We start from the raw sequence: 25,384 nt of genomic DNA on the forward strand, positions 1-25,384 counted from the left end.
ACAAAATTTCTGTTTGGTTTTTCCTTAGTATTTCAATTTCTTTGGAAAATTTTTCATTCATTTCCTGGATTGTTCTCGTGGTTTCTTTATGTTGGGATTCTATTTTCTCTTCTATTCCATTCAGTTTCCTTACAATCCATAATTGGAATTCTTCCTCTGTCAGCTTAATTGTATCCTGTACATTGGTATCTGTAGATGGAGATCGAATATTTTCCTTTCGATGTGGCTTTTCTTTCTGATCTTTCATGTTTCCTGTGTTCTTTCATTGATTCTTTCTCATCGGGCTACTTTGTCAAGGACTGGATGTGCTATGACTGGTTTATGGACTTAATTTTGGGGCTCCAAAGGGAAGGTCCTTGGCAGAGCTGAGGAGATGTTCACTGGTCTTGTGCTGTCTTGGTGGGGTTCTGGCCTGTAGTGTTATCACTGGCCTCTTGTCTTCTCCTTCTGCTTACAGAGATTAGTGAATTTATTTTCCTTGCTTAGCTTTCCAGGAGTTGGGTCACTTTTGAATGTGTGACTCTCCTATCGACTACTTGGTTGAGGTGGAAGGCGCTGGGTTTAGTTATGCGGTTGCTCTCTCTTTTGTTGTTTGAATTTTGCATGGTGGGGTCAGTTTTCAAGGTATTCCAGAACCTTTGAATTGAACTCTAAAATCCCAAATGGGACATACAAAAGCCTGAGTCTTTGGGAAATGTTTTGCCACTCCCCAGGGCTACTTGAGACTTATTATCACTTAAGATGTGGTGAGAAGAGCAGCAGTAATCAGCGTGCCTGAGGCAGTATACTTTAGGAATTGCTTGATCTGTAGCTAGGAGAGAGCTGCTAGTATGTTATTCAGGGCTTATTAGGCACTCTTGTGGAGGAATTCCTAACGAGTATGCCAGTTGGTCCAATTTCTGAGGACTCTGGTCGAGATTTTCCTTCCCAGACCACTAGCCCCTAAGATGACTACAGCTTGGGCTCCAAGTTTGTCAGGTGTTCAAAACCAATCTGCTGTATCGCGCCAATACACTGTCCCCTTTTGCTTAGATACAAGGTCATACAGATTCAGGCTATTTTTATGGGGAAAGTACTTTTTCTCCTGTCTCCCTACCTTCAGGGGCGGGCTCTGTCCTGGAGGGCTGTGGGAGGGGTGTTGGCTGAGACTGTCACAAGGCCCGGCCTGAAAAACATCTTCTCTTGTTTCTTTCCTTCTCCGAGGGCAGGTTCTCACCTGCCTTAGGGGCAGATAACCTCCCAGACTGAGGGAAGGGCACTCCCTGGGGCTACCTGGCATCTCAGCTCAGGAAGTGGCGACCCTTATTATTCCACCCCTTCAAGAGCAGGGCTTACTAGCTGGAAAGAAGTACACACTTCAGGGATGTTAGAGAGGTCTGGCCTAAGACCCCTGAGGGACCCAGACCAGAAAGCAGTTTGTCCTGCTATTCCACCCCAGCGGATGTGGGGTCAGTCCCTTTAGTACGCAATATCGGTGGTCAGATCGTAGTCAAGGGTCATCCACCTCCCCCACAGGGTCACAGTCCAGAGAACAGCTTCCCTTGTTCCTCCGCACTGCCAAGGGTGGGAAACTAATTCCTTGCGAGGAGGCGCTGATCTCAAGTCACCGCGAAAATGAGGCTACAGGACCCTGCAGGGAAAACAGCCTCCTTCACTCTCTACTCGGCCCTTTCCGCAGTGGCATCTCTCCGTTTGGCCGGCAGCTCCAGCCACCAAGTCGCAGCAGAGAGGTGACCGCGTGTCTCAGCTTGAAGAGCGGCCTCCTTGGTCACTAGACACTCTCAAGGATGCGCGCTGTCTCCTTGGTGCACAACAGCCCCGCTGTGGAGATTCAACAATCGGGCTCCTGTGGTCGTGGCTTCAGACACACACCCACACACATACACACTCACAGAAAGAGAGTAAAGAGGAGGAAGAAGGGAAAGAGAAGGAAAGAAGAAAAATGTGTATATATGTATATATATATATACCAAAAACAATAAAGAGCAAGAATTAAGAGAAATACGTATATAGAGAAGGGAAAAGAAAAAAAAAGGAAAAAAAGGAAAAGGAAACGAAAAGAAAAAGAAAAAAAGAGAAAAAGAAAAAGAAAACAATAAGAGAAGAAAAAGAAAAAAGAAGAAAAAGAAAAAGAAAAGAAAAAAAGGAAAAGAAGGGGAAAAGGAAAAAAAAAAACCACACAAAAAACGACCCTTTTACTCTGCCTGGAGGCAGAGGCAGGTCCTTTGGCACGATGTGTGGGTAGGAGTCGGGTCGCCTGGCGGAGGGGCTAGTTATGTCGTCTCGGATCACAACTATACACAAAAATTTAAAAGAAAAAAATGGCCCCTTTTGTCAGCCTAGTGGCAGAGGCTGGCCCTTTAGCACGGTGTGTTGAGACGGAGGTCGAATCGCCAGGCAGAGGGGGACTTATGTGTCCCGGATCACAGTTCTATAAGCAACCTCCCTCAGTTCACTCTCAGTACCCCGTCATTTTGCGGACAGTGCCAGCAACTGAGTGGAACAGGGCCGCCGGAGACCGCCTGGAAACTCGGCAGCAGTATCGCTTTTTCTCTCTTTTCCGCCATTTCGGAGGCAGGGCTTGAGTCTGCAGCTGCGACAGACTTGGCAGATTTGGGAGAAAAAGTGGCTGCGCGCCTCCTCACGCAGGGCGCGACCAGCTCTGCCACAGAGGCAGCGGCTATGACTCAGGCGGACGCCTGGGCAACAAGTCCCCGCAGTCGGAGGCTTTGGGGTCCCCGAATTGCAGCTGCCCACCCCCTGCTAGTCAGCGCTGAAGCCGACTGCACCGGGAGGGCATCCGCAGCCAGAGTCCGCCATTGCCTATTCCCAGGGTTGCGTCCCAGGGCCGCCTGCCGAGTCCGCCGTGTGCCCTACCCACGGCGACTCTGGACTGATCCATGGGAGAACTCTGTGCTGTGTCTCTCCCAGCACCCGCGGAAGTTTCAGAGATTTCCGCGGGTAGAACCTCTTTTATGGAGTTCCCCTCCCCCGATCCAGTCCCAGAGGTCTCCTGTGGCAAGAAGCTGCCTCCAAACTCTCCCCTGCAGGCTCAGGCGGCCTCTGATCTGGGGAGCGCGCGCTTGGGCTGGTCCCTCCCCTCTGTTGCCGACCCAGCGCTGCGCTCCGCTGGGTTCGAAATGGACCCCGCTCCTGTCTTGGCTCCCCACCGCTTGTCGGTCTGTGCTACCACTTCGCACTGACCTCTGGCACTTCCCTGCCTGCGTGGGAGTGGGGTTTGGTGAAGCAAGAGTAGTCTTCTTGTGAGTCAGATCGCACTGCCCGGGCGAGCCCGCCATGGGGCGCGGCCGTGCCGCCCTGCCTTTCCCCTTTGTCCCAACTCTTTGGTAATTTGCGAGTGCTTTTTGAGTTCACCTGAATTTTTATCCACGGGACTGCTTGTCCCTCGCCACTTCTCTGTAGATTCACGAAGCTAATCCTGTAGGGGAGCGCCTCGCTCGCATGTGGGTGTCCGTGTTCTTCACCTCCCACTCTGGGAGCAGAGAGCCAGGAGGTCACCCCTAATCTGCCATCTTCCCGACCTATAATTAAATCTTATAAGCTTATAATTAAAAGCAATGGTTTCTTATCTCATTTTCATGCTCATTCCACCCCTGATTTCTGTTCATCAGGTGGAAACTCTTTCAACTTTTTAAAATTGTTGTCTTCTGATACCTACCTCCATGTTTGTAAATAAGATACTTAGGCTGCTATTTCTTCATTTTTCAGTTTTATGTTGTTAAAAATATTCTGACACTTGTTTAAAAAACTATTGCAATAGAGGAAAGGGATTGGGTTCAACTGCAAATAGAGCAAAGACAGCTGGGGATTTACAGCTAACGTTAAGTTATCTATAGGTCTTTTCTTTGGGGCTTGTTTTTCCCAGGTAGAAAATCTTTAATCTGCTATTGGGGTTGGAAGTTATGCAGAGTGTTTTGGGTTTGGGAAAATCCTGGGACAGTATAGAAAAACCACACACATGCTCCCACCTCCATTGACATGGAACAGAGGACCAAAGATTGACTCAGACAAGTCCAGCTTGGTGAGTTAGATAAGTTTATTAGAGGTTACTTACAAGGGTACTTATTCCTGGTCAACACAGGGATCCTCCTGGCACTCACTCCTGGACAGCAGCAGTTCTTCAGAGAGTACAGTCCACACCACCTACAGGTGGTGTCACCTTAGAACCCTTCCCAGGGAGTGATGCACAGCTCTTGCATTGTATCATCATGTGATCTCACTGAAACAAATCAAGCATGCATGCGCAGTACAGTTATCATGAGCCATCATACAATCCATGTTATGCTAATGATATTATAATTCTCCACTAGGTGGAGATTTTAGTATTACAATTAACTAAAGGGTATTATTGTTCAGCTAAAGCAGTTCTAAAGCAGTCAGGGCAGGTTTACACCAGTTGCTTCTGCCTCCAGAAAGTGCTGATGCACATCTCTTGTGCCTGGGAACTATCTTTGGGCATTTGTGCTTAATCTGTTTTGCAACAATTTTGTTGAGCACTCCAAGCTAGCACAGCACAGTATTTCTTTGTGTGCTGGGGAACTTGCATTTTTTCCCTTACAGGGTTATATGGGGGTGGTGATGAGGGTGGATATTATTATAATATACAATTTACTTGTGAGAAAATTATAGCAAAGGTCAAGTTACCACCCAGAGTTTTTGGTAATAAATATTGAAGCCTAGATAGATTCAAACCCTGGCAGGCTAATCCCAGAATCCTAGTCTCTTCAATACACCACTATATAAAGTGTTCTTTTATATCAATAACAAAAAAATAAGCACCTTAAGAAATGATCAAAAGCCATAGATTAGCAGTTCACACTTTGAAAAATCCTTCCTGTTTGCCTTTTATGTATGCTCTTGGTTTTCCTTATACCTGCTGAGCATCCTTTTTCTCTCTTTAGTGAGATTTTGTATCCACTACTGAACGTCTCACTGCTCACTCTCTGCTCTTCAGTACGCTGCTGTTGTCAAAACCACAAGGGCGTTTTGGTCTAGGTCCACTTGCTCATTTCACAAAAATCCAATTATTGAGAAAATGAGGATTGCCAAGGAAGACAGGAATCTTTAATACGACGGATGTCTTGTCAGGAGAACAAGAGAAGCCGCCTCAAATCTGTCTCTCTGACTAAGGGATATTAGGAGCTTTTAAAGGAGGAGCTGCATGCCTTGGGTCAGACCATGGGGTATCTCACAAGGTGCTACCTGAATTGGGGGCAGGTCGTGGGGGATGGTGAATATTGGTGTCAGGAAGTCTGTCCTGGGGCCTTTGGAATCTCAACTCTTATTTTTTTTCCAAAATTTGTCCATTTATTATTAAAGTGAAGGTGAACATTACAGTCTAAGGCTACGTACTGTGATAACTTCATATAATTCTGAAATATTTGTCACTTCACATTATTTTGTCTGTATCATTCTGATTTTTCCTTATTTTTTTAATTTCAAGATGTTAAGAGGGTACAAAAGTTTTTGTTACATGGCTGCCTTTTATAATGCTTAAGTCAGGGTTTTAGGGTACCCATCACACAGTGTTCATTGTACCCAACAGGAAGATTTTTTACCCCTCCCCTCCTCTCCTCCCCATTCTTGATTTCCAATGATCTTTAAATATCTTTGTGTCCATGTGTACCCATTGATTAGCTCCCAATTATTAGAAAGTACATGTGGTGTTTGTTTTTCCATTCCTGATATACTTCACTTAGGATAACATCTCCAGTTCCATCCAAGTGCTGCAACAGACATTATTCCATTCCTTTTTATGGCTGAGTATTATTTGATGGCAAATAGACACCACATTTTCCTAATCCATTCATGAATTGATGGGCACTTTCGTTGATTCCACATCTTTGCAATTGTAAATTGTGCTGTGATAAACATTTGTGTGCAGGTGTCTTTTTGATAAAATGACCTCTTTTCCTTTGGGTAGATACCCAATAGTGGGATAGCTGTATCAAGTGGTAAGTCTATATTTATTTCTTTGAGGAATCTCCATACCGTTTTCCATAGAGGCTATACTAATTTGTAATCCCACCAACAGTGTATAGCCTTCATTTCTCTCTGCTTCCATGCCAGAATCTGCTGTTTTTTGACTTCTTAGTAACAGCCATTCTGGTAGGATTAAGGTGCTATCTCTGTGTGTTTTTAATTTGCATTTCTGTGATAATTACTGATGTTGAGCATTTTTTCATATGTTTTTTGGCCATTTGTCTATCTTCTTTTGAAAAACTTCTGCTCATGTCTTTTGCCCACTTTTTAATGGGGTGGTTTGTTTTTATCTTGCTGATTTGTTTGAGATCTTTGTAGATTCTGGATATTAGCCCTTTATCATATGTATAGTTTGCATATATTTTCTCCCATGCTGTAGGTTGTCTATTTACTCTGTTGATTATTTCCTCAGCTGTGCAGAGCTTTTTAATTTAATGAAGTCTCATTTGTTTATTTTTGTTGTTACTATATTTGCCTTTGGGGTCTTAATTATAAATTCTTTGCCTTGACCAATGTCTAGAAGAATTTTTCCTACGTTTCTTTCCAGAATTTTTATGGTTTCATGGCTTACATTTAAGTCTTTTATTTTGTCTTGTAGAAAATTCATCATTTTAGGCCAGGTGTGGTGGCTCACTCCTATAATCCCAACACTTTGGGAGGCTGAGGCAGGAGGATCACTTGAGGCCAGGAGTTTGAGTCCATCATTTCTACTCAACTGAAAGGGTCAAGTAGTTAGTTAAGGGAAATATAAAAATACATATAGGGGTTTATGGAGCTGGTTACACTGGTTGTCAGAGAATCATTTATCCATGGAATTTTAGTGATTAAACAATTTAGTGTACTCCCCTGTATAATATTATGTAATGCTTATTTACTTGCCTCTAACAATTCTCTATCTTCTTGAATTATTTTTACTCAAATATAACATTGTCTTGTCTTTTTTTTTTTCTGATTCCTAAACACATTGCCATATCTCTTGTATTCTCAAAGGTAAGCCTGCTAGATCTCTTCAAAAGAATTTTCTAATAATATTGTTTATATAATATACACATATATTTTAATTGGTACCAACCTGAAGTGTGCTTAAATATTATAATATTAGCCTTTTAGTAAGTAGCTTATTGAAGTGCTTAAGTACTTTCTTTTATCATTGAGCAAGAATTCTTGCTAATATTAGTAGTAAATATGGTGCCATGCATTTTATTATAAGCTGTCTTACAAGATACATATTTTATTGTTTGTAGGAAACAAACAAATTCAGCAGCTATCCACTATATCACAGTGTCTATGAAACGTATGAGCTGGTGGAAAAATTTTATGATCCAACATTTAAATATCACCTCACTGTGGCCCAGGTTCGAGGAGGGATGGTGTTTGAACTAGCCAATTCCATAGTACTCCCGTTTGACTGTGGAGATTATGCTGTAGTTTTAAGAAAGTATGCTGACAAAATCTACAATATTTCAATGAAACATCTACAGGAAATGAAAACATACAATGTATCATTTGGTATGTTACCCTTCCTCTTTTAAAATTCATTATCTGTATGTTTCTATTCATTTCTAAAATGTAATGACCTAGTTTACGTCATTTATTATTTATGGCTATTCCAAATGAGCAAATATTCTGTTTATGTTTAAAAATGCATTTTCCATTTCGTGGGTGCTCACATCTTATACAAAAATGTAAATACCTGTAAAACACAAAGGTTTTCTATATTGTTCCCTTTTCTTGAACTATAGACAATGTCATTAGAAATTATGTTGATGATTTCAATTTCTATTTCAGATTCACTTTTTTCTGCAGTAAAGAATTTTACAGAAATTGCTTCTAAGTTCAGCAAGCGACTCCAAGACTTTGACAAAAGCAAGTATGTTCTGTATATATGTTATGTATATAATAGATATAATTGCAAGAAAATACTAATTGACATTGTTGTTGTTGAAATAAGGAAAGTTTTTTGCTGTTTTCTCTCTCTGCACTCTAACATTCTATCTCTCAAAGACCTGTTTCTGACATTCTGAGTGGGAATTGAGCTGTTCAGAAGTGCCTCCCATAGCCAACTAACTGATAAGTTACATCAGACTGTCCTTAATATTGAAGGTCCTCTGCTGTATTACCTGGCTTTTTTTCAGTTTTATCTCTTGTTCTTTCAGTATCTGTACATCATACTTCAGCCAAATTCTTTTATTCCCAGGGCATACTTTCTTTCTACCTCTTTTTAAAATATTACCTCTACATAGAGTTCCTCATTTCCACTGCCAGCTGGTAAAATTCTATTAATATTTATCCAGAATAATAAATATTGTGAAGCCATAATATTTTTGGAAATGTTAAACTTTTAGTATTAATTCTGTATACAATCGCAAAAGTAAAAACATAATTTGAACAAAATTTTAAGATGGAAGAAAAAAGTGCGACAATATTGAAGAAAATTTTTTAAAAGTAGAATTTTGAGGGTAAACATCTGTGTATTAAGCATAGTATCTGACCTAAGTATCATGTGCTTGGGAACTGAGGTAAGAATACATAGAAGGGCGGCGGGAGGAGGGAGGGGGGGACGGGTATTTGTATACACAAGGAGTGCAATGCGCACTACCCGAAGGATGGACATATTTGAAACACGGACTTCGGTGGAGCGGGGGGGAACCAAGGGCAACACACGTAACCTAAACATATGTACACCCATAATCTGATGAAATAAAAAAAAAAAAAAGAAAAAGAAAAAAAAAAAGAATACATAGAAGGGTAAGATAGATGATTCAGAAATAGGCTTAGTGATATATAAACAAGAATTTGTAATTAATGAAGGATACAGCAAAAATCAATGGGAAAAGGAAGAATCATTCAATAATAATATTGTATATATTAGCAGCTGAGAAAAAGGCAAATTCAGAATCTCACTTCACATTGTGTGCAAATATAAACAAAAGGTGTAGAAGAGTTATTTATTTTAAAAAATGGAAATTTCTTAAAAAAGAAATGCCAAGTTTAGAAGCAATGGATCTCTCCATGTTGGGTGTGAAAGAAATGAACAAGAGGAAAAAATTTTTTTAAAAAAAGAAAAAATATATAAATAGAAGCAATGGGGAAATAATGCAATCAGATTTGGGAACATTAAACATGGTTCAGGATATGGAAATTCACACTCAAAAGCAAAGAGAAAAGAGTTAGAAACTACTTTTCCAGCAAATATGGAAAGAGGGTAATATAAACATTATAAAAATATTTTTTGAAAATCCCCCAAATCCAAAAGAACAAATTGGAACTATGGGTAATAGACAACACAAATAACTCAAAAAAAATTTTATCAAAGATGCCACCCATAAGAAAACACATAGCAAAATATTCCAGTTCACTAAAACATGATTTGAAAATACAAATGAAAAATATTCTTTAATATCAAATTAATAACAGTTTAAAACTTTGTTGCGCCCATTGCTATAGGCAGTACACTGCAGCAAATGCTCTTATGTTTTTCTGATAGCATTGTCAAATATTTTAACCTTTTCACAAAAGATAAATATATATTGATAAAATTTCAAGAGTCATCACGGTGTTCATATACTTTGACATAGTATTTTCATTTCCTGAAGTTTTTCTTAAGGAAAGTCTCAATTTGGGAAAATAAGAGACTGCTCAGAAAAACATGTGAATTATAAAATTATAATAGCAAATAATTCAAAACAATGTCATGCCTAAGAGAAATAATTTTTAAAAAGTGATATCTACCAATTTGAATATTTTGTAACAATTAAAATTGATCATAAATACAAGATATTTAAAATATGAGGTAAGCAAATAGGATGTAAAATTGTAAATATAGTTTGATTAATTTTTATTGACAGAGAGAAAAACTTAAAGGGAGTAAACCAATTAGTATAATAATTGTGTTATCCTGAGGGGAGAATTGTTTTCTTATCCTTTACAATTCTTTTCAAATGTTTTACATGAGGAAAAAAAATTAACAATGAGAAATACATTTTAAGGATATATCAAGCACCATATAGTCCATGAAGTTAATTTTCTATCTTTAAAAAAAAATGATGTTTTCCCCCTCAGACAGACTGCCTCATGATTTGAATTGTGGCTTTCTTAGGACATTCAGCATTCCCTTCCTTGAATATTTCTGTATTTATCTTATCCTTTCTAAATGATCATTAAAATATAGTTTGCATCTCTGTATGATGTTTAAAACTCCTGAAACACCTGAGATGTGCATTGCACATATTAATAGTAAATGCTGGCTAAGTAAATTAAACTGGATGTAGAATTTCTCACCTAAGGGAGAGACACTTTTTTTTTTTTTTTGAGACAGAGTCTCACTGTGTTGCCCCAGCTAGAGTGCAGTGGCATCATGATAGCTCACTGCAACCAGAAACTCCTGGGCTCAAGCGATCCTTCTGCCTCAGCCTCCAGAGCAGCTGGGACTATAGGCACGAACCACCATGGCCGGCTTTTTTTAAATGTCTTGTAGAGACAGGGTCTCACTCAGGCTGGTCTCGAACCCCTGAGTCAAGCAATCCTCCTGCCTCAGCCCCCCAAAATGCTACGATTACAGGAGTGAGCCACTGCACCTGGCCGAGAGACACTTCTTAATCCTGCTTTTCTTGTATCAGTCCCTTGACCCACCAGAGGATACAGGGTATTGACTCCTTAGTATCTTCGTACTCACATAGTAGTCAACCTTAAGACCTATAGTTTTCTAGTCATCTCTAAGGAGACCAGAATGCTTCAGGAGTGAAAAGATTCTGTTCACTTAACTCTGGTGCTCTGAGCATGCTGAGTGATGTTCCAGAGTTACTTGAAATTGAACTCTCCTCTGTATAAGAATCACTCTGTATAAGGGTTTTTAGTTGTTAGCCACAAAATTAGAAGAGAGAGAAAGAGAGGAAGGAATGGAGGGAGTCGGGGAGAGAGAGAGAGAATGAGAGAGAAGGGTGTGTGTGTATGTTTGTGCATTTACATGTGTGTATACACATGAATTTTTGTATTTGTAGCAATGTTGTGTGAATTTGATTCAGAAACCCATAGCATCTTACTGAATTATCTTTCATTTGATTGTCTCATCTGTTTATGTGAACTGCTAACAGGTAAGTCTATGTCTCGTTTACCTTTATAATGTCACAAAACCTGAGTCTATGATGTTAAATAAATAAATTTTGAAAATAGCTCAAATCCAAATTATTGGGGCTTTAGTTATTCCTATTTTCTTTTTGTCAACACAGTGTTATTGAAAGAACAATAAGAACAATACTGACAGCCTATTTCACTCTAAAACTTTCTAGCATCAACTTGGACAAGTTATTTTACTACTGATCCTTAGTTATCTCATCTATAAAATGGGGCTGTTATTACCCTGTCCAACTTGCAGGATTGCGCTGAAGATTAAAAATAACCAATTATATAAACATTCGAAATAGAAATTGGTATATAGGAAGTGATCTCTAAATGCTTACTTATTATTAAAACTAAATTATAAAAAATAAGAACTAACTAAATGAATGGATAAAAGGATTTATTATTCCTATTGTAATGATTGTTTCTCACTAGTTAATTAAATTATGAAAATTAGCATATTTAGTTTAGTAACTCATTGTTGAACTATTCAGGGTTTGTTGATGAATTTTCATTTATATTGAATCATTCTTATGATAACAACCCCAGCACCACCCTTTGGAATGTGAGTTCTGCGAGAGTAGGGCGTTTTTGATACATAGCAGGCATCCAAATATTGTTGAAAGGATGAAGTAAACATCATGTCTTGTGTTTATGGAAGGTTATTTCTAATAATAGCAAGAATAGTATTAGTTTTCACTTGGTAAGTAACTATTTACCAAGTTTGGGTAAATAGTTTGGTAAATTTGCCAGGCATCTTACTGAACATTAGTAGATTATCTCATTTCCATATTAATAGTACTTCTGTGAGTAGATTATTAGCATATACAAGGTGAAAAAAGTCTGTATTTATACACCTAGGTTTATCAATTAATTATTATTTCAATAGAAATAAAAATTACTGCCATTTTTTTCCATTAGCACATGCAACTATTTCCAGGTTTCAGGAGCCTTAAGCAGAATGGTATTTTATAGGATTTTAAAATATGGTAATAATTATATATGTTAGTGTTCTTAATTTGCATATTATGGAATTTAAAATATACAATTGACCCTTGAACAACAGGGGTTTGAAGTGCACAGACCCACTAATCTTCAGATATTTTTCAAATATAGTAGGTCCTCTGTATTGGTAGGTTCCCTATCCACAGGCAAACATGGATAGAAAATACAGTACTCGCAGGATGTCAAACCCATCTATAGAGAGGGTTGACTTTTCCTACATGCAGATTCCGGAAGGCCCACTGTCAGACTTGGACTTGAGGACTTGAGCATGCTCGAATTTTGGTATGCGGGAGGGAGTGGTCTTGGAACCAATCCCCTGAGTATACCAAGGAGTGACTGTACTAGTAAGTTTAGTTTTGTTCTGAATTATTAGCTTGCTGAGTGGTACAGACATTTTCGTTAAGTTATAACTATACTCATTTTTTTTAGCCCAATATTATTGAGAATTATGAATGATCAACTGATGTTTCTGGAACGAGCATTTATTGATCCTTTAGGGTTACCAGACAGGCCTTTCTATAGGTAAGAAAAAAATATGACTCCTTGCTGTAATACCACTGTTTCTTGTTTTTTTGCACTGTGAAAAGAAAATCATAGTTGACTTCTCAAGGAAATAGAAACTTGCAAAATATATGTAGTAAATTGTTTCTTCATATAATGTATTAATATGATTCTTGCATATTTTTGTTTTAGTATCTTTTTGTTTCTAATTATAAAAGCATGTATGTTGATTTTAGGAAATTTAGAAAATTTAGAAAGGCATGGTAGAAAATATAAATTTCCCAATCCCATCAGTCAAATATAAAATCATGTTTATTTTTTGGTATGTATAATTTCAGTCCCTTTTTCTTTACCTCTTTACTTTGGAGCTTGTCCTCTTCCAGGGCTATTATAAGAACTGCTTAGTCCCTTCAGTAAAAGTCTTCTGCCTAGGTCATGCAGAACATTACAACATTATTTGTCATGATTCTTCATGCTTTCTGCTAAGCATTCTAAAATGTTAGAGTGACTACTGTTTTTTGGGACAGAGTCTCGCTCTGTTTCCCAGGCTAGAGTGCCATGGCATTAGCCTAGCTCACAGCAACCTCAAACTCCTGGGCTCAAGCGATCCTCCTGCCTCAGTCTCCCAAGTAGCTGGGACTACAGGCCTGTGCCATGACGCCTGGCTAATTTTTTCTACTCTTAGTAGAAACGGGTCTCACTCTTGCTCAGGCTGGTCTCGAACTCCTGAGCTCAAGGATCCTTCCACCTCGGGCTCCCAGAATGCTAGGATTACAGGCATGAGCCACCACGCCCAGCCGAGACTTTTTTAAAACAAGAAAAAAACACAATAGAAGATTCCTGGTCACAAATAGGACTTTAATGATCACAAGTGCCATAATTCAGGGGATAGTATGGTGTAAGAAATCAGCACTTATTTGTAATGTACCTGAGGCAAATCATTTAATCACTGTCTCAGACCTCAGTTTCCTCTTTTGTGCAATACTAATTACAAATTTGTAGAATTTATTTTTAAGGATAAAAAAATTGTGAGTACATTCTTTAATACTAAGCATGATCCCCAATGGTTAACCAGCTCTTGTTTCTATCATTGTTACCTATTAGGTAGCTCTGAACCACTTTAAGTTATCTGTTTGAAGTCAAAATATATAATTGATACATATTTCATAGACTTTGGAGAAGATTGAACTTGGAAGTTCAGTTGACATGTGGCTTATTCAAATCATAAAATTAGGAGTATGCAATCCAGGAATTGTAGAGTACTCTTGTTTTTCTCTTATACATCAGTTGGGCAACTAATAAACAGCAAACTGTTTTATCAACAGGCATCTCATCTATGCTCCAAGCAGCCACAACAAGTATGCAGGGGAATCATTCCCAGGAATTTATGATGCTCTTTTTGATATTGAAAGCAAAGTGGACCCTTCCAAGGCCTGGGGAGAAGTGAAGAGACAGATTTCTATTGCAGCCTTCACAGTGCAGGCTGCAGCAGGAACTTTAAGAGAAGTAGCTTAAGAGGGTGCTTTGGAGAACTCATATTCAATTCATATGGTAGATCACTCAGAAAGAATCATGATGGGTATATTTAAATTAAAAATGGGTATATTAATAAACTAAAAATAAATTTGGAGATTATATATGTGCGTGTATATTCTTTTTTCAAAGAATATGGATCAAAAATGAACAATGGATAACATTTATGCTCTAATTAAAAAGGTTATTCTGAAGTTGAAAAGTTGAACTAAGTATTAACACTAAGGAGAACAGCCTAATATAGTAAAATTCTTATCTGCCATTATCAGGGAATCAAGTCTAATCCAGTACCCTCCAAATCTGTTCACATCATTGAACAGAGAAAAACATGAGTTTGTCCTGCAACACCCTCAGGAAAATGCATAAGACTCCTCCAAACCAGAGGCCTCAAGCCCTGCCTGTCCACCCAAGGCTGGGAGGATCATTATCTTAGCACACCAGTTGGGAAACTCTGATCTAATCACACTTCTAGTAAATATAGTCACTGTATACCATAAGGAATAATTACTTTTTTTAAAATTAAGAGACATTTTATTTATGTAAAAGGCTATATAGAGAATATATGTACAGTGAGAAATAGTAATGAAATGAACATTTGTAAACCCAGTAACCAGATTAAGAAAGGAACATTTCCAATATCCTTTGCTGTCTGTGTAATGCTGGCCCGTTGTGCCTTTTCTGCCAGAGATAATCACTTTTTTGAGTTTTATGTTTATCTTTCCTCTCTTTTCATTTATAATTTTACTACACATGACTATGTCTCTTACATGTTCTGGCTTTATGTATTTTTGAACTTTTTATAAATAAAATCATACCATGTATTTTTTCTGGTACTTGATGTTTTTTTCCACTGGCCTTTGAGAGTTCATCTATGTATCATTGTGGCTGTAGTTCAGATTTCCCTGATATAGAGCATTCACTTGCATGAACATAAGATTTATCAGCCAGTGTTCATCAAGACAAAGAAACCACACAGTAACTTGAACAGGGGAAGTTAATATAAAGGATGATTGATTATATCAGCATTGGAGTAAAGAAGTATTGTATGGTAAAAGGTAAAGAGAACTCTAAAGAATATATGAATATAGGATAGAAAAACATGCACCACATGTACTCGCCATCAAACTGGTACTAACTGATCAACACTGAGGTGCTCACATGGTAGTAATACTCACTGGGTGCAAGTGAGGTGTGAGGGAGTTGGGGGTATAGCAGGTGGGGTGGGTAAACTCACAGCTAACAGAGACGGGGCACACTGTATGGGGGAAGGACATGCTTGTGGCCCTGGCTTGAGAGAGGCAAATGCATTTCATGTAACCAAAATGTTTGTACCCCCCATAATATCCTGAATCAAAAAAAAAAAAAAAAAAAACAAATGTAGATGCTGCTGTGAAAAAAAAATGACATATTGATGTAATACTCAAAATCCTGGTAAAACGTAAAGTATTGCTGCTGCTCATGATATTGCCTTACATATGACTAGATTCAAATGGTACTAAAGTTTAACTTCAAGAACACGAATTCAATTTACTCACTACTTAGGGATTCCTCTTCCTTGGTGAACCACATTTTCAAAAGATTCCATGGTTGTTACAATGAGAACAGGAAGAAAAATGTAGAAACCCAGAAGCCAGTGTTTTTTTAGTCTTCCTTGAAGCTCTGTCCATGATTAAACCTAAAAATAAAAATATGTTAAAATAAAATAAAAGAGTATATGAATAGCAGATACAAGGAGTGGCTATTATCCACAGGGCAAATTCGGAGCGGCCAGTAAAGAATCCCCCCTCATCCCAGGGCTTCATTCAGTGTTAAGAAGTCGCTGTGGTGCTGCATTTGCAAAACTTGCTGCAAATCCACACTCTAGCACACTGACTGCCACACTAGAAAAAACAATTTTTCTTGAGTGTTTTATTACAAAAATAGAATAAAAACTTCAAAAAAAAATGATCCTTTCTAATTTAATGAAAAAATTGTTATTTTTAATTGTTTTCTGTGTGTGAGTTATATGCAATGCAATCCACATTTTTAGAATTAAATTGTCAATATTAGTTGTAACAATAAGAACATCAACAAGGTAAAGAGACGTGTGAGTTATATACGCTTCATGAGGCCCTGGGCTCAAAACTAGTGTGAGTTAAATACAACTCACATGGCAGTTAAGATGTTAGAACTCCCCAGAAACCTGCCTGCTAGGCCACTGTGGAAAGCTGTTTATGGGGAAGCGTCTTGCCAGTGGCACTCCACTCCAAATCTGCCCAAGGGCAGTGTCAGGAGAAGCTCTTGGCTGCTGGGTTCTGCTGACCACCATGAACAGCAGGAACCACGTGCTATAGCAGCAGCCTATCCTACAGGATCTGGAAACTGGTGAAGTATGTGTGCCTTGGGGCCAGATGCTGGAGACATCATTTTTATTGCAGAAGCTGCCAAGGGAGCACATGGAAAGCAGGAAGGAAAACCACCTCTTGCAATGTCTCTGCAATGGCTTCTACTCACAAAGTTTAACATCATGCCACTTGGCAAAGAAAAAAATATTTAAAGGATCCAGATGCGTTTATGAAGACAATGAAGAGTGAACTTAAAGTGAATAACCCAAAGTTGGAAAACTAGTGCGTAACAGAATGAATTTATTCATCTTTCTGCTGGCGTATGTTTGGAAAGTTTTCTGTGTTTTGCTCCTGTGAACATTTCTCTTAATGCAAATATTCAAGAGATGCTCTTTTCTGACAGTATCTACTTCTAAATGGAATTTCTTAGTCATAAAATTTGTACATCTTCAATTTTACTGAGTTGTAAAATTTGCAATGCCAAACTGCTTCAAAGTGATTTTACTTATTTGTATTCCCACTGGTAAAGTAATCATGTTATACAAAATAATAGAAATAAGAAAGATTGTGGTGAGTTAGAGAAATATAAAGAACTCAGCGTTACTATTAATAGAATCCAAAGAGTTTGTGGGACTAACGGTCCATATAGTGAACATCGGATATACTATTTAAGTCTTGGGAAGACATCCAAAGAAATGTAACTATTTTCCTGTAGTTTCTAAAATGCCACATAGTAAGGTTAAGCAGGGTAGGGATATGGTCAGATTTGCATTTTAGAAAGTATCCTGTTCTAACTATAGATGGATTAGAAGGGAATCAACAAGCGAAAGATGAGACCATAAATCTTTTCTCATGACAACAGCTGTGCCATGTGGACTTAACCGTCAGAAAAGATAAGACTACCCTTCTCATACTTTCGATTTCAGCTTAGATGTCATCTCTTCTGGAAAGACTTCCAGGATAATGGCTCCTTCCCTTGTATTGCCAACTAGACCAGAAGCTCCTTAGGGACTAAGTGTTATTTGTTATTTTGTCTCCAATCCCTACCAGTATGCAGAGTCTAGAGCAGACACTCATTTTGTGAATAATCAGAGTAGCATGCATATTGGACTCTGTCTAAGAAATTATCTGCTTTGAAAAGAAGAGCTGTACTCCACACTAGGATTTCTATAATGTTTTTGTAATGGGGTTTGACTGACCGTGCTAACAGGCTTTTTGTGATGTTATTGATAGAGAGTTGGACAATATTATAAGGGTGGGATAAGGTGAACATTATTATTCTAAAAAATAGACAAAAATCTGTATAATATTTGAAAGCTTTGTGAACTTTCAGTCAATTCTGTAAGCATTTAATAAGATTCCCCAAAAAATATCTTATGTAATTCATAACATAATTCGGCAACGCATTTAATGTAACTATCATTCACGAGAGGTTGTGCAGTGATAGGTTGATAGGCGGTAGCGAAGTTTTGAGACAGACTGCCTTAGTTTGAACTCTGGTTCTCTCATTTACTTCAAGTAAAAACTATGGGCTCTTTGTTCTTAAGTTTCTTAATCTCTAACATGGGTATAAAATAGTATCTATTTCACGGGGCTTCTGTAAGAATTAAATAAGCTAGTAATGTAAACCACTAAGAACAGTTTTTAGTGTGTGATTAGTAATAAATAAATGCTTGATACTGTCATTTGAATGATAGAGTATTTCTTAGTTTGCTAATGAAATATCACTTTTTCTCTTTTCTGTCTTCTGCATGATGATACAGTTGAATTAGATGATAAATGTTGTAGCTTTCATCCCTAAAATTCTGAACTATTCTCTTGTATGCATCTTATAAGTTGCTTATTATTTATTTCTAATATAGTTGTAAGATGTCTTTCACTAACTTGTACCTATATATTTGTTGTTTTGTGGGATTCAAAAATGATGTGAATTAACTAACTTCATGAAAAAGAAATGTGTCAAATAAATTTTACATTGATCTAGACATTTATTGGTGATTAAATAAATCATTACCATGTTGTAGTGTCCTGAGAAGGCTAAAGATATTATTTACATTTTAGACAGCAGTTTCATGAACTCTAATCAAGAATATAAGATCAAGAGTAAAGTAAAAAGGTAATCACACAGATCCTTCAAATATTAATAAGTCAATAAAAGGAATTTATGAACAATTGTATGCCTATATATTTGACAATTTAGATGAACACATTTTTTTGAAAAACACATCTTACAAAAGCTGACAGAAGAAAAAATAGATAATCTTAATGAATGACTCATATTAAAGAAATTGAATCCATAATTTAAAAGTAAAAAATCTCACAAGAAAACTCCAATGATCTCTTTCAGTGAAATCTCCCAGACATTTACAATGAAATAACACAAATTCAGACAAACTCTTCCAGAGATCAGAAAGAGAGGTAATATTTCCCAATTCATAACTTTGATATCCAAGCTTGTCAAGTATATTACGAGAAATGAAAATTATAGTATGGACTCTCGCATAAACATAGATGCAACAATTTTAAAGAAATTATTAACTGATCAAATCTAATTAAAGATAAAGGCATAAGATATGTTCAAATGGTATTGTTCTAGAAGAGTAGACTAGGAGGATGCACTGCCAGCGCCTCTCTGCCTGCGCGCCTGGTTCAGGGTGGCCTGGGGCCGCCTTGGCGCAGCGGGAGCCGGGCCCCGCCTCTAGGCCATGGAGAAAGGGGGTGCCGTGGGGGGCCGCCGGTCCTTCCGCGGGGCTCCGCGGCAGCGCTGGTGGCTGCGGCGGCAGCAGCAGCGGCAGCGGTGGTGGCCGGGCAGCAGCGGCGAGGGCGCGGGTCGCGTCGCCAAGGGCCTGGCCTGGCTGCAGGGAGGAAGATGTCCAAGCCCGGAACGGTGGAGGCCGCGGCGGCGGTGGCAGAGACGGCCCCGGGCCCGGAGATGGTGAAGGGGACAGGCCCGGGGAGGCCCCGCACTGATGGGGAGAACGTATTTACCCAGCAATAAAAGATCTATTCCTAGGTGAGCACCAACACATGCTCTGGAATGCCTTCCCCTCTTCAGGAAGAGAACTCAGTTGCACACCACGATGTCAAATGCCAGGGAAACCATTAGCCGGAATCTACAGGAAAGGAGAAGAGAAAAGAAATTCTGGGCATGCAATACGGAATACCATGAAGTCCAAGGAACAGAAGATCAAAGACGCCAGGAGAGGCCCCCTGGCACCTTTTCCAAACCAAAAATCTGAAGCAGCAGAACATCCAGAAATTCCAACCTCGTCTTGTGATTTTACCAGTGCAGCCGTCGCCAAGCAAGCCCTGAAAAAGCCCATCAAGGTTAAACAGGTCCCTCGGAAAAAAACTCAAGGAAAAACGCAACAGAATAGCAAACTCACGGATTTCTACCCTGTTGGAAGGAGCTCCAGGAAGAGCAAAGCTGAGCTGCAGTCGGAAGAAAGGAAGAGAATAGATGAATTGATCGAAAGTGGAAAAGAAGAAGGCATGAAGATTGACCTCATCGATGGTAAAGGCAGGGGCGTGACAGCCACCAAGTAGTTCTCCCGAGGCGACTTTGTGGTGGAATACTAGGGGGACCTCATTGAGATCACCGATGCCAAGAAGCAGGAGGCTCTGTATGCACAAGACCCCTCCACAGGCTGCTACATGTACTATTTCCAGGATCTGAGCAAAACCTACTGTGTGGATGCAGCCAGAGAGACAAACCGCCTGGGAAGGCTGATCAATCACTGCAAGTGCGGGAACTGCCAGACCAAACTGCACCACACCGACGCCTACCTCACCTCATCCTCATCGCCTCCGAGACATCAAGGCCGGGGAGGAGCTCTTGTATGACTATGGGGACTGCAGCGAGGCTTCCATGGAAGCCTACCTGTGGCTGAAGGATTAGCCGGCCGTCGCCCTCCCTGCCCCACCCTACCTTCTCCAAAGGACAAAGTGCCCTCAAAGGGAATTGATTTTTTTCTTTAACGAATTTAATCTTAGCGGATGACTTCAGATGTTTTTAAAAAATATATTAAGATGCTTTTTCACTGTAGTATTTAAATATCTGTTACAGGATTCCAAGGTGGACTTGAACAGATGGCCTTATATTACCAAAACTTTTATATTCTAGTGGTTTTTGTACTTTTTTTGCATGTAAGTCGAAGGTTTGTGCTTCCCGTGCATGCAAAGCCTCAGCACAGGTTTTAGAGGAAAGAGTCATGTTTGAATCAGGAAGCCAGGTGAATCTCCTGCCTCCAGAGGAAGAGCCAGGACTTTATCCCCGCATTCCCGACTTGCAGAGACAGCCTGTTAGGAAGACGCTGCCTCCCAGGGGCCTAGACGGGATGTTTCCAAGCTCTTGTTCTCCTGACATCTTGACAGGCGCACATTGAAGTGTATGAACATTGTTTTTAAAAGGTTTCACAGTAAGCTAGTCTTCCCCTCTGCTTTCTTGAAAGCTTAATGACCCTGTGGCCCGGGAGCACGGGCCAGTGGTAGATTTATTCTTCCATAGGTTGCCGCTTTTCTGGGCACCTTGAAGCATCAGGGCTGGTAATGAAACCAGACGTGGGAAGGGAAAGCATTGCTTACCTACCCTGCCAGGGCAGGGTTTCCTGAAACTGGGTTAATTCTTTATAAAAATGTGAACACTGAATTTATTTTAAAAAAAAAAAATAAAAATTAAAAAAATCAGAAAAAAAAAACCACTTACATGTATATAGGTCTTTTTTTTTTTTTTTTTTTTTTTTTTTGAGACAAAAATCTCACTGTGTTGCCCGGGCTAGAGTGGTGTGGCGTCAGCCTAGCTCACAGCAACCTCAAACTCCTGGGCTCAAGCGATCCTCCTTGGCTCAGCCTCCCGAGTAGCTGGGACTACAGGCATGCGCCACCATGCCCGGCTAATGTTTTCTATATATTTTTCGTTGTCCAATAAATTTCTTTCTAATTTTAGTAGAGACAGGGTCTCGCTCTTGCTCAGGCTGGTTTCGAATTCCTGAGCTCAAACAATCCGCCTGCCTCGGCCTCCCAGAGAGCTAGGATTACAGGTGTGAGCCACCGCGCCTGGCCCATGTATATAGGTCTTGAAGTGAGTGAACTGGCTGCATTATTTTGGGGGTTCTTTTGTTTTTGTTTTTGTAGAAGAGAGTTGAGATAATACTCTATTCTAATCAAAAATAAAGTTTTGTAGTGGGACCAGAAATTACTTACACGACACCCCCCTGACCCCATCCCTATGACACACCCCCGATTCTGCTGGGTTGAAAGTTCCAGACCTGCTGTTAAGGCCTTCTGTTTTGTCAGACCACCCGATGTCCTTCCTGTGAAGATGCAGCCATGAACTGGAGTGTGAGCCTACCAGCCCAGGACGCTGGCCCCAGCCTCCACTGTCTGCCTCAGAGAAAGGCACCCAGGTGTGCGGGGAGTGGGCAGGGCCAAGCAGCCCCCAGGGATCAAGGATAAGGCTGAAGTTTTCACTTCAACTGTGATGGCAGGAGGAGTGGGTGGCTTCCTCTTCCCTCCCTAAGCAGGATGGATTGTCATGCACTGTCCCTTCAGTCCAGGGGGCCGGGGCTCAGGAGCTCAGGGGGCTGGGGTCGCTGGCTCATCCTGGTCCCAGGTAAATGTGAATGGAGACAGGTGTGAGAGCCTGTCCTCATCCTCGATTCACCCCCACCCCATCCCAGGATAGTGCTACCTAAGAAAGTCTTCCCCAACCCCACGCCAGCCTGGTCAGCGGTCAGCCAATCGGAGGAGGATCCAAAGGGAGTGTGTAAATATGAGATAAAATGTCTTGATTGTACCTGTGTGTGGTTTAGCTTTGTATTTAAACAAACGGAAAAGGAAATAAACTTGAAAATTATTTGTCATCATAAAAATGAAACAAGAAAAATTAAAATATTTATTGCCAGGAAAAAAAAATAGAAGAGTAGAATAATTGAACATCTGAAAGCAGAATAAATGCAAATCACCACATTAACAGGAAAAATCATTGCTATAGATAAGAAAAAAACACAATGAGATATTACCTAACTCCAATGAGAATGGCTTTTATCAAAAAGTCCCAAAACAACAAATGCTGGCGTGGATGTGGAGAGATTGGAACATTCTTACACTGCTGGTGGGATTGCAAATTAGTACAACTCCTGTGGAAAGTAATTTAGAGATATCTCAAAGTGCTAAAAATAGAAATACCATTGGATCTGGCAATCCCACTACTAGGCATCTACCCAAAGGAAAAAAAGACATTCTATAGTAAAGACATCTGCACTCAAATGTTTATAGCAGCACAATTCATAATTGCAAAGATGTGGAAACGACCCAAGTGCCCATCAATATATGAGTGGATTAATAAAATGTGGTATGTATATACCATTGAGTACTACTCAACTACAAAAAACAACAGTGAACTAGCACCTCTTATATTATCCTGGATAGAGCTAGAGCCCATCCTTTGAAGTGAGGTATCGCAAGAATGGAAAAACATGCACCACATGTACTCCTCATTAAATTGGTACTAACTGATCAACATTAAGTTGCTCACATGGTAGTATCATTCACTGGGTACAGGCCAGGTGGGAGGGGGTGGTGGGAGTGGGTAAACTCACAAGTAATGGATGCGGAGTGCACTGTATGAGGGAAGTGCTCGCTTATAGCCCTGGCTTGGGTGAGGCAAAGGCATTATATGTAACCAAAATGTGTGTATCCCCATAATATTCTGAAATAAAAAAAAGCACTTGATGCAATTAATAGCCCATTCATGATTTTAAAAAATACGAGTAACAAACTAAAAAGAGAAGGGAACTTTCATAATCTAACAAAGAATAGCTATAAAAATTTATAGCTGTTACTATATTTCATAGAGAATTTGAAAGCATCCCACTAAGAATGGAATGAGATAAGGCATCCATTATTACCACCCATGTTTAACACTGTTCTAGATGTCCTAGTGATGCAATAAGACAAGAAAATAGAGAAATTATGTAAGAGTTGGGAAGAAATAAAGCCATCATAATTTGCATTATTAGCCTAACATGATTGTGTGCTTAGAAAATGTCCTCAAATCTAGAAACTACTAGATGAATTAGTAAAATTAAGAAGAAATTTAATCAAGTGTATTTTTATAAACAACAATTAAAAGTGGGAAATGAAATTCAGAAATGCATTTAAAATATCAAAAACATGAAAGACCTAGAAATAAATATAATGAAAGATGTATAGCTCTATACATATAAACTATAAAACATTATTGAAAGAAATTGAAAAATATAAACAAGTGGAACGATATTCCATGATCATATATTATGGATTGGAAAGACACAATATGGTAAATATGTAAATTCTTCCCGGATAGACCTATAGAGTAAATACCATTCCAATAAATGATCAGAGGCTCTGTGTGTGTGTGTATATGCGTGTGTGGAAATTGAGAAGCTGATTTTAAAATGTATATGTGCAGCTGGGGCTCTTTGAAGATGTTTTAGACTTGAGATAATAAGGAAGACACAGAACACAACACCACAGAAGAATTAGTCCTGCATTATTAGCCTCATCAACTCAATTCTTTTGGTACTTAAAAAGCACAGATGAAACTGCTACTTTGGGGGGACAGCATTTGTGGCAGAGAGGTGATAAATTCTAGTAAGACAGGGCATAAAGATCTGTCTCAAAAGGGCCTCATCAGTTTTCACTCCCTCAAGTCCTGAGTCTGAGCTCATTTGAAATGAATGTGATGGACTTATAGTCTGCAGTAGACTTACATTTGCAGTAAGCCACAATTGTACTCATTACTCATTCCCTACTTAGTGAAACTATTTCTAGATTTAGAAGATAATGAGCTCCTTTTTAATCCTCAGAGAACATGGAAAATTTAAAGAGATCCACCATGTTTTTCCCAAGTCAGAAAGGATCTATCCTTCCCACTCACTTTCCCACCTCACTCTAGCTAAGCCAGGTTTCTTGAATGCCTCTGAAAGAGTAGCATTTTAACACTAAATTATTTTAAGCTAGATCCCTAGCAAGATAGCAAGCAGTACCTGCATCCCAGACATGCTAGGAGATACACTATGTTTTGAAAAAGGCTATGCTATAAAAGACTTTCAAATATACATTAGAAATCTATTTCTAACAGACCTGTGGCTTTTGCATTGAGGTTCTTGCTGTCCAGCATGCTGATGATGCCAGGTTGATAACTGGCTTTCAGGTCTTTTTCTCCTCTAAATCTTCTGGTTAAAAGCTACATTAGGCAAAAAGCGGATGACCAGGTGAGCCTGATTTTGGTGTTTTTCCTAAGCAAGTGTTTCTAAATGTCTAAGGAGCACTGACAGCAATTTAAAAACTTTTTTTCAGCTTTGGGTAAAGAGACTCACCAACTCTATCTCACCAACCACACTGTTGGCAATCCTGGAATTCATCACTGTCAATAGAAAACTTGTACTATATCACATAGGACTTTGAGATGTCAAAATTTGATGGGAGCCTGACACCAGCCTGACACATGCAAAATCCATGTAAGAGTCCAAAAGGATGTGTTACTGCTAATATCCTGGCTTCTCATAATATCCTCGACCTGTCTCAGGCCCTATTAGTGAGAAGAATAAACTGCAGGGCCTTTATCACCTACCTGCTGCAAGCTGATCTTCCATGGGAATCTCTGGGCTCTCAGACTGTTAGTGTTCTTTTGAAAACAGTATTTGGTCCATCTGTACTGTGTTTCCTAATTGCCTGATATTTATGATATCAATATTTCCTTAGCCTAAAAAATACATGTTTTTTCAATTATCCATTTAGATTTATGTTCATATTAGATTTGTATCAAGCTAAGCCGATATACCTTGGTGAATTTACATCTGTCAAATATTCTAAAATTAGCACATGGCAAAAGGTTAGATTTTTAAATTCTTTTTGAT

At 39.2% G+C, this 25,384-nt stretch overlaps 1 protein-coding gene and 1 pseudogene across 1 annotated transcript in view; both read left to right on the forward strand.

Moving 5' to 3' along the window:
* The window catches only part of FOLH1B (folate hydrolase 1B), a 126,127-nt gene extending 111,860 nt beyond the window's left edge, over positions 1 to 14,267 (forward strand). The window contains 4 exon segments of the mRNA XM_012641782.1: positions 7,248 to 7,512; positions 7,792 to 7,873; positions 12,556 to 12,648; positions 13,953 to 14,267. Coding sequence (XP_012497236.1) covers positions 7,248 to 7,512; positions 7,792 to 7,873; positions 12,556 to 12,648; positions 13,953 to 14,142 — 630 coding nt within the window. The 3' untranslated portion in view covers positions 14,143 to 14,267.
* A 5,071-nt stretch (positions 14,268 to 19,338) lies between these two features.
* Positions 19,339 to 20,382, forward strand: LOC105808216 (annotated as a pseudogene).
* The last annotated feature ends 5,002 nt before the right edge of the window (positions 20,383 to 25,384 follow it).

This window comes from Propithecus coquereli, unplaced genomic scaffold (assembly GCF_000956105.1).
Source record: "Propithecus coquereli isolate 6110/MARCELLA unplaced genomic scaffold, Pcoq_1.0 Scaffold170, whole genome shotgun sequence".
Taxonomy (NCBI): domain Eukaryota; kingdom Metazoa; phylum Chordata; class Mammalia; order Primates; family Indriidae; genus Propithecus; species Propithecus coquereli.